This window comes from Capricornis sumatraensis, chromosome 8 (assembly GCF_032405125.1).
Source record: "Capricornis sumatraensis isolate serow.1 chromosome 8, serow.2, whole genome shotgun sequence".
NCBI classification, from domain to species: domain Eukaryota; kingdom Metazoa; phylum Chordata; class Mammalia; order Artiodactyla; family Bovidae; genus Capricornis; species Capricornis sumatraensis.
This window is the reverse complement of record NC_091076.1, coordinates 44,470,603-44,484,083: the sequence shown is the minus strand read 5'-3', so window position 1 is coordinate 44,484,083 and position 13,481 is coordinate 44,470,603. Positions and strand designations below refer to the sequence as shown.

The 13,481-nt window shown below is 39.4% G+C and overlaps 1 protein-coding gene across 3 annotated transcripts in view; it reads right to left on the bottom strand.

Annotated features, from left to right (window-relative positions):
• The window catches only part of FOLH1 (folate hydrolase 1), a 70,149-nt gene extending 57,487 nt beyond the window's left edge, over positions 1-12,662 (bottom strand). For all 3 annotated transcript variants that reach the window (XM_068975829.1, XM_068975830.1, XM_068975831.1), the window contains exons 1-3: positions 12,545-12,662; positions 9,682-9,787; positions 3,714-3,900 (exon numbers count right to left, since the gene is read on the bottom strand). In XM_068975829.1, coding sequence (XP_068831930.1) covers positions 3,714-3,900; positions 9,682-9,787; positions 12,545-12,662 — 411 coding nt within the window. The remainder of the gene's footprint in view (positions 1-3,713; positions 3,901-9,681; positions 9,788-12,544) is intronic.
• Between the last annotated feature and the right edge of the window lie 819 nt (positions 12,663-13,481).

The window sequence follows — 13,481 nt, the reverse complement described above, 5'->3', positions numbered from 1 at the left end:
GCAAAATAGAGACTAGGAAGGTAACGGGGGAACTTAAGAAAACAATGTAATACAAATAAATAATATTAAGAGTAGAAAAACAGGCATATCTATAGATCTTGCAAAAAAGACAGTAAGAAAATACTAGGAAGAACTATGCCAATAATTGAAAACTTAGATGAAATGGAAAAATGCATTTAAAAAAATTAAAACTGACATAACAGTGCATTTAAACAAATCTAAGCACTCTCATAACTAAAAAGAAATTGAATCAGTAGCTTAAAATCTTCCATAAATCAAAGTATCAAAACCAAGTGGTTTTCCTTTGATCTGAAATACTAAGAGATTTTTTAAATACAACACAACCTATTTCAGAGATTAAAAACTCATTTTATAAGGCAAGTATAATTTAGAAATTATAACTGAATAAGCAAATTGCAGAAATACAGGCCAAACATGTTAGCAATAAATGTATACAGATATGAGTTGAAAACTCTACTACAGACTAATATTATACATTTCAAAATGTAAACTATTACATCATTTATTATAATTATCATTATGAAAAAGAAAACTTATATGTTCATCTCAAAAGTTATCCAGAAAAAGAAAAAATTTCTGATAAAATTCAATATAAATTCATGACAAAAAAAAGCCTTAGTGAACTTGAAAAGCGATTTAGTGCATGCTGTGCTACGTCGATTCAGTTGTCTCCAATCTCTGTGATCCCGCGGACAGAAGAGCGTACTGGAGTGGGTTCCCAAGCCCTCCTCCATTGGATCTTCCTGACCTAGGGATCGAACCCACGTCTCTTATGTGTCCTGCATTGGAAAGTGGGTTCTTTACCACTAGTGCCACCTGGAAAGCCCTGAATTAAGGTAACCTGACATAAATATCAAAATTAAGGTGAAACATTAAAGACATTCAAGGCAAGGACACCTGCTTTCTTCACTTCCTTTCAATATTAAACTATAGGTCCTGGCCAGTGCAGTAATTTAAAGGTGCTGGGAGATGGAGAGTGAATCTGACCTGATACTATACTAAAGCACCAGTTACCTCCTTCAGATGCTAACAGAATCTAAAATGAAACCAAATCAACTACTACTCTTCAAAAATTCCCACATCTTCCATTTTTCCTGTAATTCTTCTCTGGTCCACATTGAGAACAAACTGAACTGAATCACTGGGGAAAATTCTAAGAAAAACTATGCTAAAGCCCAGTAAAAATCCACCTTGAGACAAAGTCATCACATCACCAAGTCTTTCAGTCAAAGAAGCATTCAAGCTAGTCTCACTTGATTAGCCTTTATGGTAACCTTCAATTTTACAGCATCACTGAGCAGGTGGACTTCACATCAAGTTTATGAGTTATTCCAACAACTGGGAAAAGTTTCTTATGGTCAAGCAAATGACTCTTTTGGGTGACTTCATCAAACACAGACAATACACCAGTGAGCAATGTTCACTATCCAACATTCACTAACATAGCCTCAAACTATGTATTCTGAGTATAACTAAAATAATTTTGGCTTATAAATTTTTACTTAACTTTTGCAACATAAAAAGGCAATATATATATATATATATATATATATATATATAGTTGAATCTATATGGTGCATTGTCCCTACATAAATAAAGAGAAAATAATGCATAATATGTGTTGAAAACATTTCTGGTAGAATCTATAAAATATTAATCATATTTGTTATCTGTGGGAAGGGGAACATGTCTGTGCCATGCAGGACAGTAAAGTTCGCAGTTTACCTAGCTTGGCTATGAATGGTCAGTCACATTAATTGATCTGGGAGATTGGGATCCAGTAAGAGAGCATCTGTAGCTGGGGCAGAGGGGTGAGAATAGAGCTGACCTGTTATAAGGTCAAAAGAAAATGCTTGAATCTGAAATACAAGCAATACAAGCACATCACTTAAAGAAACAGAAGCAAATATCAAAAGAATCAGCTCAGGGCTGAACAGTGATTCCCTCAGGGAAGAGGGAAATAGGGAAGAAGCAAGGCCCTTTGAAGAACTGTGTGAATATTTATGTACAGATATAACAGACAAAAACAAAATTGAATTAATGATATAACTTTCAAAAAAGTTAATAAGCTTTTGGCAGCTAACTCCATTCAGGAAAACCTCCAAAATAAAACTTCTACATTATATGTTTATGTTACGGGACAGGCTTTAGAAATTTCATAAATGCTTATAATAGGAAAAACAAATAATGAAATGGAATAAAAGCAAAGGTAGGGATGCAACTGGGAAGTGAAGAGGAAGAAAAGAGAAGAAAAATGAAAGTTTGTTATTTTCCTCATTGTATACAATCACCAAATTTGAGAAAGCAAATTTGGTTTAATGCATTAATATTTTTTTTTTTAAATTTTACAGTGTTGTTTTGGTTTCTGCCATACAACAATGCAAATCAGTCTTAATTATACATACACGTCATTACAGAGCACCAGACTGGTGTGCTACACAGGGACTTCTCACCAGCTGTGCATCTTAAACCAATAGTGTGTATATGTTGATGCTACTTTCTCTATTTGTCTCACTGTCTCCCTCCCCAACTGTTTCCACGTATTTTTTAATATTACTGGCATTTTACTATGTGATCAAATACTCTTCCTAAATATACTTTTTAAATAATTATATAGATAATGTCACCACTTATAAAGGCTATGGAATTTTATGGAGTATATTGGTATTCCCCACACCAACCTTAAAAATATTTTTATAATTGTGAAATGGTTTGAGAGTATTTTTAAAAGTTAAACTGTATTAACTACTATAATTTTAAAAGAGTGAATATGTCAAGTTTCAACTCATACTAGGAAATTTACCATGGGATTATATCACTGACTGCAAAATAGCATATTAACCATTAAGAAGAAGCTGATTCATCAGTCAATAAGAGGAGGTGATTAACAATTTGTATGTACAAAAATCACATGATATTTTGTGCTGACCAATCAAACTGGATACATTTGAAGCTATATGCAATTTAGAAGCTCCAGAGAAGGGGACTCAAGAAAGCTATCTAGAGGAAAAGGGCTATTTTAGATATGGATATGGTAGCTCTAAGGCAAATAGTGATGAATATATGAGTTATATTTTATGAGCTTTCATACTGAATATACATCATGATATGAAATATCTCAACTACTTGTATCATCTTCTTTTCCAATTATGTGCCCTAACTAGCAAAGAAGACTGTAAGTTTTTAGCGTAGATGTAATTCTCTAGTGTTTCTCTCCAAACTCTCTTCTTTCCAAATGCCCACACCCAAGTTCTGGGTACACAGCTGAATACATGATCATAGGAAATATAATCATGAATTACCAATAAAAATCTACTAGCTCAAACAACACATCTCTCACAATTTCCTAGCATCCTCAAATTGATGCATGATCTTTTATCATCTGAACCAATCAAAAATGTATCTAATTTAGCTGTAGTTTACTAACATATCATATTTTGTTAGTGAACAATAGTTAAAAAGAAGAAAATAGCAACTGTCATCAAGCATCAACTTCTCAGAATCTTTTCAACATCACATTAAATTCAAACATCATTAAGAAAGAGTTGGCACCAACAGTAAGATCATTAAAGGCATCATTCACAAGTGTCAATACTCATTTCTATCAGTGTTTGGAGATGGCACAGGGCATTCTTTTACAGAAGGCATTTCAAAAGAGAAGATGGGGGAGCTTATTTTTTCTTTCTTTTTACCTCATTTCCATCTTCATCAATTATTGAGATGTAGTTGGGAACAGTCTCATTTGGATAGGACAACAGGACATCATAATGGGCTAACTCAACAGAATCCAGGCCAAATTCTTTCCACTGAGCTTGAATTTCCTTTGCAAGCTGGAAGTTTTGTTCTGTTCCAGCTAAATGTGGTATCCGTGTAAAATTACTGTTGAACAAAAATTGAAAGTGGTTAGAAATTGTTTAGTTAGGCTTTGTCTTAAATCAACAACCAAATAAAGCAGATTTACATTTAAAAAAAATACTTTTAAATGCTACACCTTAAAAAAGCAAAGTGGTACCATTATCAAGTCAAATAGATTTTAAAGTGTGTTTTAAAATCTTCATGCTCTAATTTGTACTCATTCAAGAGAAAAATCAGAAAAACTGATCTTCATAGAGAATTGGTAAGTGTATGCCTGTAGAGGATCTCTCCATATTAGATGAAGAAAGTGTTCGTTCTAGTCTTTCCTTAAGACTCAGGCATATTTGAACTTTCATGGAATTATCTATTTATTTTATCTTGTAAAATATAATTGGAAAGTAAAAAATATTTTCAGCCAAAGATCAAGCTGTGACATTCTAAGAACTACTGATAATCACATTTATTTTAAAATAATGAACATTATAGCCAAGTGAGAAACCTTTTGACTAGCAACCATTTTAAATTGTCTTCTTTAAGAAGTAATTTGGACATATTTACACACACTCAAACTGAATCTTTTGTACTCCATTCACCATGCATTCTAAGTATAATACTAAAAATCAACAATGATAATTAGTCTGACCAAGAATATCTTTAACAAATAACAAACTATGTGGCTAAAATTTTAGCTACCACAAGTATTTTCAAGAATAGACTAATTTCTCATTTAATATGTGTAGATACTGGGGCTTTTGTTTTAAAATTCTCTTTCTTGGAAATTTGTTGTTTCCTTGAAGATTCAGTTCACTGTTATTTTCAATTTAAGTAGTTTCAAGAAAAAAAAATCCCATATGACAAAGCATCATGTGTCATGAAATGACATTTATTCATTTCTAGCTTATAAATGTCCTGAGCTTCATGAAATTCTCATTCTAATTATGTAGGTTTTTCTAAACTCAACCTACTTCCATTCTTACAGTGATTAAAAAAAAAAAAAAAACAAATAACCAACATAGCTATAGTCATCCTAATTTCAAGTGCTGAATCAACTGCGTATCTTAAAAATAAATAAGGGAGGAAGAGGAGTCCTGGGATTAATTTTATAATTAGAGTAAAATCATTTAAATTTTTATTTACAAAAACAGTACTACAATTCTCATTCAATAAATATTTAGAAGTTTAAAACCCTACATATGATTTCTAATGTATATTTGCAAAATACAGTCATGAAAAGAACACAATTTTAAGAGGCAGCTGAGCATCTATGCATTTCCTCATCGACCTGGAAAGAAAACATTACACAGCCAACATGTGGCTCTTTTATTCCCTATTACACAAATCCAAACTGTAACATAACTAAAATAGATGCAAAGTATGTAAATTTCCTGAAGTCATAGCTATCACTCTATTCTTACATGAATAATTCTTACATGAATTGTTACGGGGGGCTTGACCCTGCCCACACAAACACACACACACAGGAGATCATTATCAGATCTAAAACTAAATTCCCCTGCCAAGATCATGATGAACCTGTCTATCCAAAAAGCCTTATTCCTTTTTCTCATTCAGTCTCTATTCCTGTCAGGATTAAGGAGTGTCAAAGAAAAAGGCAGATTGAAGCCAAGTAGTACCTCGAAGGGCCCTCCCAGATACAAAAGCCCCACAGAGCCCCCTGTTTATATTTTGTAGTAAAAGGCTTTAATCTCCTAGGCCTTCCCTGAGTTCCAAAGAGCAGACACAAGCAATTACTATTATGGAAGTGAGCGAATACAGAAATAAAGGAAAAGTGGTAAAGCAAGAAAAGTAATGATAGTTTAAACAATTTAACAATCTGATGCATATCTTTGGGCTGTTCTGCAGAAACTGAGAACCCCACATAGCTGGAGTATGGTGACTACGTGCTGACCACAGGACATAGACCTGAGACTACTCAGAACCACAAAGTTGATGATTCAGATTTCTGAAACATCTTCTGGTTACCTCATCACCAACCAATCAGAAGAAAGTCCATGAGCTGCAACCAGCATCTCAAATGTTGTCTTTAAAAACCCTCCCCTTGAAAGCCATCTATGATTTCCGGTCATTTGAGTATGAGGTTCTGTTCTCTCTGTTTGGCACCCTGTAATAAACACCGTACTCCTTCACCTCAACCCAGTGTCAGTAGATTGACTTTGCTGCCCAGCAGGCTAGCAGACCCAAGTTTCATCAGGTAACATGATGAGTGAAATTCCTGGTGAAAGTTTTGTTTTTATCAATTGACATACAACAAGCATCCTAGGATTAGCATTAGAATCCATTCATTTGGAGAAAAGTTGATCCTAAAAATGATGAGTAAGAAAAAAAAGATTTGTTTCCAAGGATAAATAACATCAATTGGCACAAAATCAGTGTACTGCAGGTTTTGCCACTGTCTTGTTGTATGATCCTGGCCATGTCTTAAATTTCTCATTCATTGTGCGTGCTTAGCGGCTCAGTCATGTCTGACTCTTTAGGACCCCCATGGACTGTAGCCCACCAGGCTCCTCTGTCCATGGGATTCTCTAGGCAAGAATACTGGAATTGGTTGCCACTTCTTCCTCCAGGGGATCTTCGCAACCCAGGGATGGAACCCGAGGGTACAGTGTCTCCTGCATTGCAGATGACAGGATTCTTGGCCCTCTGAGCCATCAGAGAAGCCCTCTCATTCATACAGAAGGAGAAAATTGCTACCTCACTAATACACAAAGATCTGAGGCTCAATGAGACAACTGGTAATAAACAGAAGTTCCTATTTTTTTGTTTTAATCAATTGAGAAGTGTGTCACAATTTCTTGACCTACTAGAATATCAAGTTATTTTTAAATTTATTTGAATAACTTATTAACTATCCAAAATAGCTAACATTGTGCATTTTAAAAATAGGCACATACATCTCTGTCTGGCTAGAAAACTTTAAATATGTCCTAAGTATCATTATGTTGTCTCAATTAATAAAGGGAGCTATTGATGTATGTTTTAATACACTACATTTGGTTTACGAATGAACAATGCTTAGAGACATTAGGTGACTTAAAGACAACCAGTGAAAGGTAGAACGGGTATTCAAATGCAGATCAGCGAAATTCTAAATCATTCCTCTAAAATATCCTTGTCTTTCAGAACAGGTGGAGGAAGAATGCAAAATAATGAACAAATCTGAGACTTTAACCTGGTGTTACAAAACAAAAGGATAACAGGGGACAACCTTGCACGCCAAGGTTAATCCTCCCAGTCAGAGTCAAGTAACTTTGAAACAGTAGAGAATCTTTAGCAGTAAAGCAAAGGGTTAGAAAAGGGGAGAAGACAGATCTGAGCCTTTATAATGACCCCTGACCTAAGGGTATAAATAGACTGAACAGCTCCAATGGACAAATGGCAAACTGGAATTATGGGGAGTTCAGGAGGCTTCTGGAGATTCTGTGGCCCTTGGAGGGGTGAGTGGGGGTTCTGTTCATCTCTTTTTGTGTTAATGGTGAAAATTCTTGAGTTCTAAATGATGCCAAGCAGGGCCCTGTGGGGTTTCAGGCATGGAGGCCTTTTTGTCCCCCACTTCTATAGGCAAGACTCTACCTTCATGACCTTCTCTGAGTTCCAAAGGGTAGACTCAAAACAGCTGCTAATCAAGAGAGGGACAGCCAGGAAACCACCTGAGATATGGTGAGATTAAAGGAATCAGAAAAACTCATCAAGTTTAGGAGACCCAACCACCTGAGACCCTGCACACATGCTAACCCTGTCAGTTTGCAGAAGAATGCTAATACCTTGATCCCTGTCACATAACCCTATCTGACTATTTAACCTCTTCCATTCTCCAGGGCTTCCCTGGTAGCTCAGATGGTAAAGAGTCCGCCTACAAGGCAGGAGACCTGGGTTCGATTCCTGGGTCTGGAAGATCCCCTGGAGGAGGAAATGGTTACCCACTCAAATATTCGTGCCTGGAGAATCCCCCTGGCAGGTCATAGTCCATGGGGTCACAGAGTCGGACACAACTGAGCGACTAACACCATACACTACACTACTCTCCAGGGAGAGGAGCACAGTTCTTGAGGTACTCCCCCTCTGCCTGCCAAAGAAATAAAGTCACTCTTTCCTCCTCCATAACTGTCTCCATATTTATGTTCATCATCGGTACACAGAGAACCAAGATTTTGGCTGCATACACAGGAGATCTTGGTCAAGGCCATGGAGAATAAGCAAAAAGCTGAGGGCCCAGAAAGTGAGAGAGGAAGGTATTCATTTTTCTTCTTTGCTGGTCACTCCATGTCACAGAGGATGAGATGGATGGATGGCATCATTGACTCAATGGACATAAGTTTGAGCAAACTCCAGGACATAGTGAAGGACAAGGAAGCCTGGCATGCTGCTGTGTATGGGGTCCCAAAGAGTCAGACACAACTTGGCGACTGAATAACAACCACCATCCCACAGGTCAGAAAAGGAAAAAGGAAGCAGAGGCAGCACCTGTCTAGGAGTGAAGATTATGTCTACAGACTTCCACTTTCACTACATCTATTATACAAAACTACAGCAAAAGACATGAAGAGGCAGGAAAATTTCCACGAAAAAAAATTTTAAATTCCACATCTCTCACCAGAAATGGCCCTTATAAAGACTTGACAGATGCCCTAGCAAATTTTATTCATAGTTTTAATTCTAAAGACTATGTGTACATTCTCTCTGGTGTTAGTTGCCTCATTATGTCCAACTCTTTGAGATCCCATGGACTGTAGCCCACCAGGCTCTTCTGTCCATAAATTCTCTAGACAAGATACTGGAAAATGTAGTCATTCCCTTCTCCAGGGGATCTTCCCAACACAGGGATAGAACCTGGGTCTGCTGCATCTATCTATCTGTTCACTTGGCTGTTTTTATATAAAATTATAACTTGTATTCATAAAGGAATCCTTTAATCATTATCAGGACTTCAAGTATTTTGTTTTGAAAGAGTCTTAAGTATTCCAATTGATTAGTCAATAAAAGTGTTTTATTATTAGTTGTCTTGCAAATACCTTTTAAGTTTACTCATTTACTCTTTTTCTCTATACCAGGGATAGCTATTTCAGGAAATAGGCAGCAGGTTTTTATACTAGGTCACACATATGCTCATCATAACAGTATCACTATTCCCATTTTATAGATGTGAAATGAGAGCTCAGGAAGGTTACATACTCAATCAATGTTATGTTAATATCAACAGGCAAAGATGGAATTTAAACTTGTCAATGTCTGACTTCAAAGTCCAAATTTATTCTTTTGACTTAAATACATTATCTTCCTCTAAAACAGGAGTCAGCAAACTATGTTTCCCTGACCAAATCCAGATCATTTCCTTTTTTTTTGTACAGCCCACAAGCTAAAAATGATTATCATGTTTTAGATAGGTGAAAAAAACCAAAAGGAATAATATTTTGTGACATATTTATACAAAGTTCAAATTTTATTTTGATAATATAAAGTTCTATGAAAAATGACCCTTATTCCAACATGTATTTCCTATCACTTCTTTGGTGCTACAATAGCAGAGCTGAGTAGTTGTGACAGAGATCAGCCAGCCTACAAAAGCTGGCTCTTTACAGGAAAAGTATGCTGACACCTGCTTTAAAACATCTATCATGATAAAGTTCAGCTGAGGGTACAATCCTTTTGAGATGAAATGTGATACAAGATCTTCAATAATAAGACTTTTTTTTTAAGTCAGTTTCTGTTTATGAAATAGTGGATCAAACTTCTAAACAGAATAACAAAATTTTTCAACTTGATATAAACTTTGAAGTATCTGCTTACTACAAGAAGGTCTTGATGTTCTCTGCTTTCAACTCATCCAAAAACGCTTTCTTTACATTATGCTGTGGAATGTTAGTAGCTTCACTGGAGGACTTTATAAACCATCCTGCAAAAGACAAACAAATATAGGAAATGGGGTATGACCTTACAGACAGAGCCTATTTTTCTTTATTATTTTATTTATCATATGTAAAACACAAATTGTCCATGACCTCTGGCATTAACTGAGATTTCCTGAAGTTTTCTCTTGCCTACCTCCATTGGAAAAAAAATCATGCACACAGACTTAATTACAAATCAGTCACAATATATTTTTAATCTAATTTCATTATGTATTGCTGTTATTCTAAGAAATGCTTTATGATATTAGCACTAAAATTAAATACACTTCAACTAATGGGGAAAAGGAAAGCAGAAAGGAGATCCACCTTCTTTCTCCTTCAAGCTTCTATCCCCAGTGACTATTCCTCTGCTGACCCAGAAGAAACATTTAGTAGATGTTTAATGAATTAATTATGAACGTATTTCATGTACATAAATCATTTCAAAGAGTTGAAGGCAATTCAGTCTTGTAATTTGTTCTGGTTCTGACACTAAAACAAAGTGTGATAAAATATTTTGTGCTTCCAGTTGAAGGCAGGCTTGAGAAATCCAACTTCAGAGAGCTACAATGAAACTGCAAGACACCCAACATCTCTGCAAGACAACCAGAGGCTAGAGGCAACGGGCAGGCAGTTCTCCCAGGACCATGATCCCTTGTAGCTGGCTTCATGACAGATATTCAGCTAAATGATACGATTTGTGCATAAATGGTTACCAAAACCACCCAGCTAGCTTTCATGGAGCTTTCCAATTATTAACCACATACATGTTACACACATGCATATATACATGTGTACTGAAATAAATGGTTGGCAGCAAATGGAAATATAGTTCCACCAGTATGTTTAAAAAAAAAGGGGGACTTGGAAACGACTTTAAGATCAGGGCACACGAGGGATGAAATGCTTGAATCGAGATCTGAAAAATGAGTTGGATAAGAGGATGGAGGCCTGTGGGAGGGAAGGAGCAGAGAATCCTAGGGGAAAATTAACATTAATAAAGAACACACTCTGTAAGCCACTGTACGGGGCCGAGGACAATACTGGGTACACACTCAGTTGCTTCAGTCGTGTCTGACTCTTTACAACCCCATGGACTGTAGCCTGCCAGTCTCCTCTATCCACCGGGTTCTCCAGGCAAGAATACTGGAGTGGGTTGACATGCCCTCCTCCAAGGGATCTTCCCAGCCCAGGGATTTAACCCAAGTCTCCTGCATTGCAGGTTGATTCTGTACCCCACTGAGCCACCTGGGAAGCCAAAGGGCAACACTAAGAAGCACAAAAGGCTTCTAAAAGACAGAGAAGACTTCCCTGGTGGCACAGTGGATGGGAATCCACCTGCCAACACAGGGACACAAGCTGGATCCCTGGTTCGGGAAGATGATACATGCCAGGGGCAACTAAGCCTCAGTACCACAACTGTTGAGCCTAGAGGCCAAGAGGTCCAACTACTGAGCCGTGTGGCCCCCACTCCTGGCAACTAGAAAGCTCAAGCACAGCAAGACCCAGAGTGGCCAAAAAAAAAAAAAAAAAAAAGACATAAGATCCTAATCTTCATGCTAACCTTGCCAAGTGAATTTCCCACGTATTCAGTTGAGACAATTGAAACTCAAGTTGGCGGGTGTCCTTAATGAGCACACTTATCTCACCTTAGCCCCACAGCAACCCTGATATCCACATTAGTTATAAGCACAATGTGGTTCAAAGGGCACAAAGCAAGCAAAAAGAGACTGAGTTTGAGCCAACCTAGCAGATTTATTGGAGAAGGAAATGGCAGCCCACTCCAGTATTCTATGCTGGAGAATCCCATGGCAGGCTCCTCTGTCCATGGGGTTGCAAGAGTCAGACACGACTTGGTGACTAAACTACTATTCCTAGCAAGTTTATGCCCTGGTCTTCTAAATCCCAGAAAGGGAGCCCAGAATTCATAGTAGGGGTAAACTACCTGGCGATACCTTACGCTAGTCTTGTGCATTAAAAGTAAATTAGAAGCTTCTCCTCACCAGGAAAGAATAAAGTGCCAATTTACAATTCCCAGTAAGTTACAGCTATTGTTCTTACAAAGACTGACAAACTGAGGGGAAGAGAGACTCCCTCACTTGCTCAAGGTCAGGAAGAAGTTGCAGAGTCTTCAAGAAAAATCTCAGCGTTGCTCCCTGATTACCTTGGGGAGTTGGGTTAGGTCTGCAAATTAGTACAAAGGGGGAAACTCGAAAGCACTGCTGTTAAAGTTCCGTTCAGAGCACTGACAATAAGGTCAGCCCGTTACTAACTGTTCCTCTATTACTTACTTCCAAAAAGAGAGAAAGGGGCTCCCGAGAAGCAATGCCCAGCGCTCTCCTCACTGTACACATGAAGCAGTATCAGATAAAAACCCCAAAGAGGTAAGAGTCGTTTCTTACAAAGCTTCTTGGACGACCTAGCAAATGCCCCCCAGATCCTGCGGAAAGGTGCCAATTTCTCGCAGGCCTGCAGCCGGTGGAACTTTCTCAAGTTCAGTTTCAGGGTTTCTGCACTCTCCTCCTGACCCTGGGAGCCTGTCCTACAGCAGCCCGTCCAGAACGCAAACGTGCACCGTCCCCGGCAACTAAGTCCCACCTAACTCGCGGGAGCTGGTCTGCACGCCCCCTAGCCCGATCCCCGCCCCGGAGCCCAGCAGCAGGATCCGCCGCGGCAGGGGGCCCCGGAGCCCGGCTGGCCGCGAGGCAGCCGGGCGGGCTGGGGGCCGAGCATGGCGCGGACCCCCGTCCTCCCCCTCGTACCGAAAAGGAAGCCGAGGACGAAGAGGCCGGCGCCCAGCACCAGGGCCCCCGCGCAGAGCCGGCGCGGACGGGGCCAGGCCACCGAGGCCGAGTCGGTTTCGTGAAGCGGGTTCCACATCACGGCGCGCGGCGGCAGGGCCTCCGGGACCGTGGAGCGGCTCCGCTGCAGCCTCGTGGGCGGCGAGGCAAGTGCGTCTTTCCCCTCCCCGCGCGGATCAGCCCGGCCGCCGGGAGTGCGCTCCCTGCCCGGGCTCCGCGGACTCCGCCCCGAGCCTCGGTCCGCTAGACTCTCAGCCAATCCGGGCGAGCGAGAGGCGGAGCCGTCCCGGAGCAAACCCCGACTCCGCGGAGAGGTGCTTAAAAAAGAGAAAGAGTTTAGCTTGAGGATTTCTAGCTCTTATTTCAAAATGAAAGGAAAAGGAGGAACAAAGGGAAGGAGGAAGCGGAGGACAAACGCTTCTCCTTTCTGCACTCCCAGGCCACAGAACTATGGACAGAAAGAAAACTGCTTCCCGCGGAATTCAATGGAAGGGTCCTCTATTTATTTCTGTCTCGGAAAATACATATTCCAGGCTAGTTGGTAGACTAAATTATTTCTCAAGAACTTTTTCTCCGACCTGAGATCCCATTCGACTCTGCGATCCCGTGAACTGTATGTATAGGCCATGGGATTCTCCAGGCCAGAATACTGGAGTGGGTAGCCGGTCCCTTCTCCAGGGTATCTTCCCAACCCAGACATGGAACCGGAGTCTCCTGCATTGCAGGCGGATTCTTTACCAACTGCGCCATCAGGGGAGCCCCATTAAATACTATTACAGCCCTGTAATGAGTTGGTGATGTAGGGAGGCCTGGCGTGCTGCGATTCATGGGGTCGCAGAGTCGGACACGACTGAGCCACTGAACTGAATTGAACTGAATGAGGAAAATCGAGTAGAAA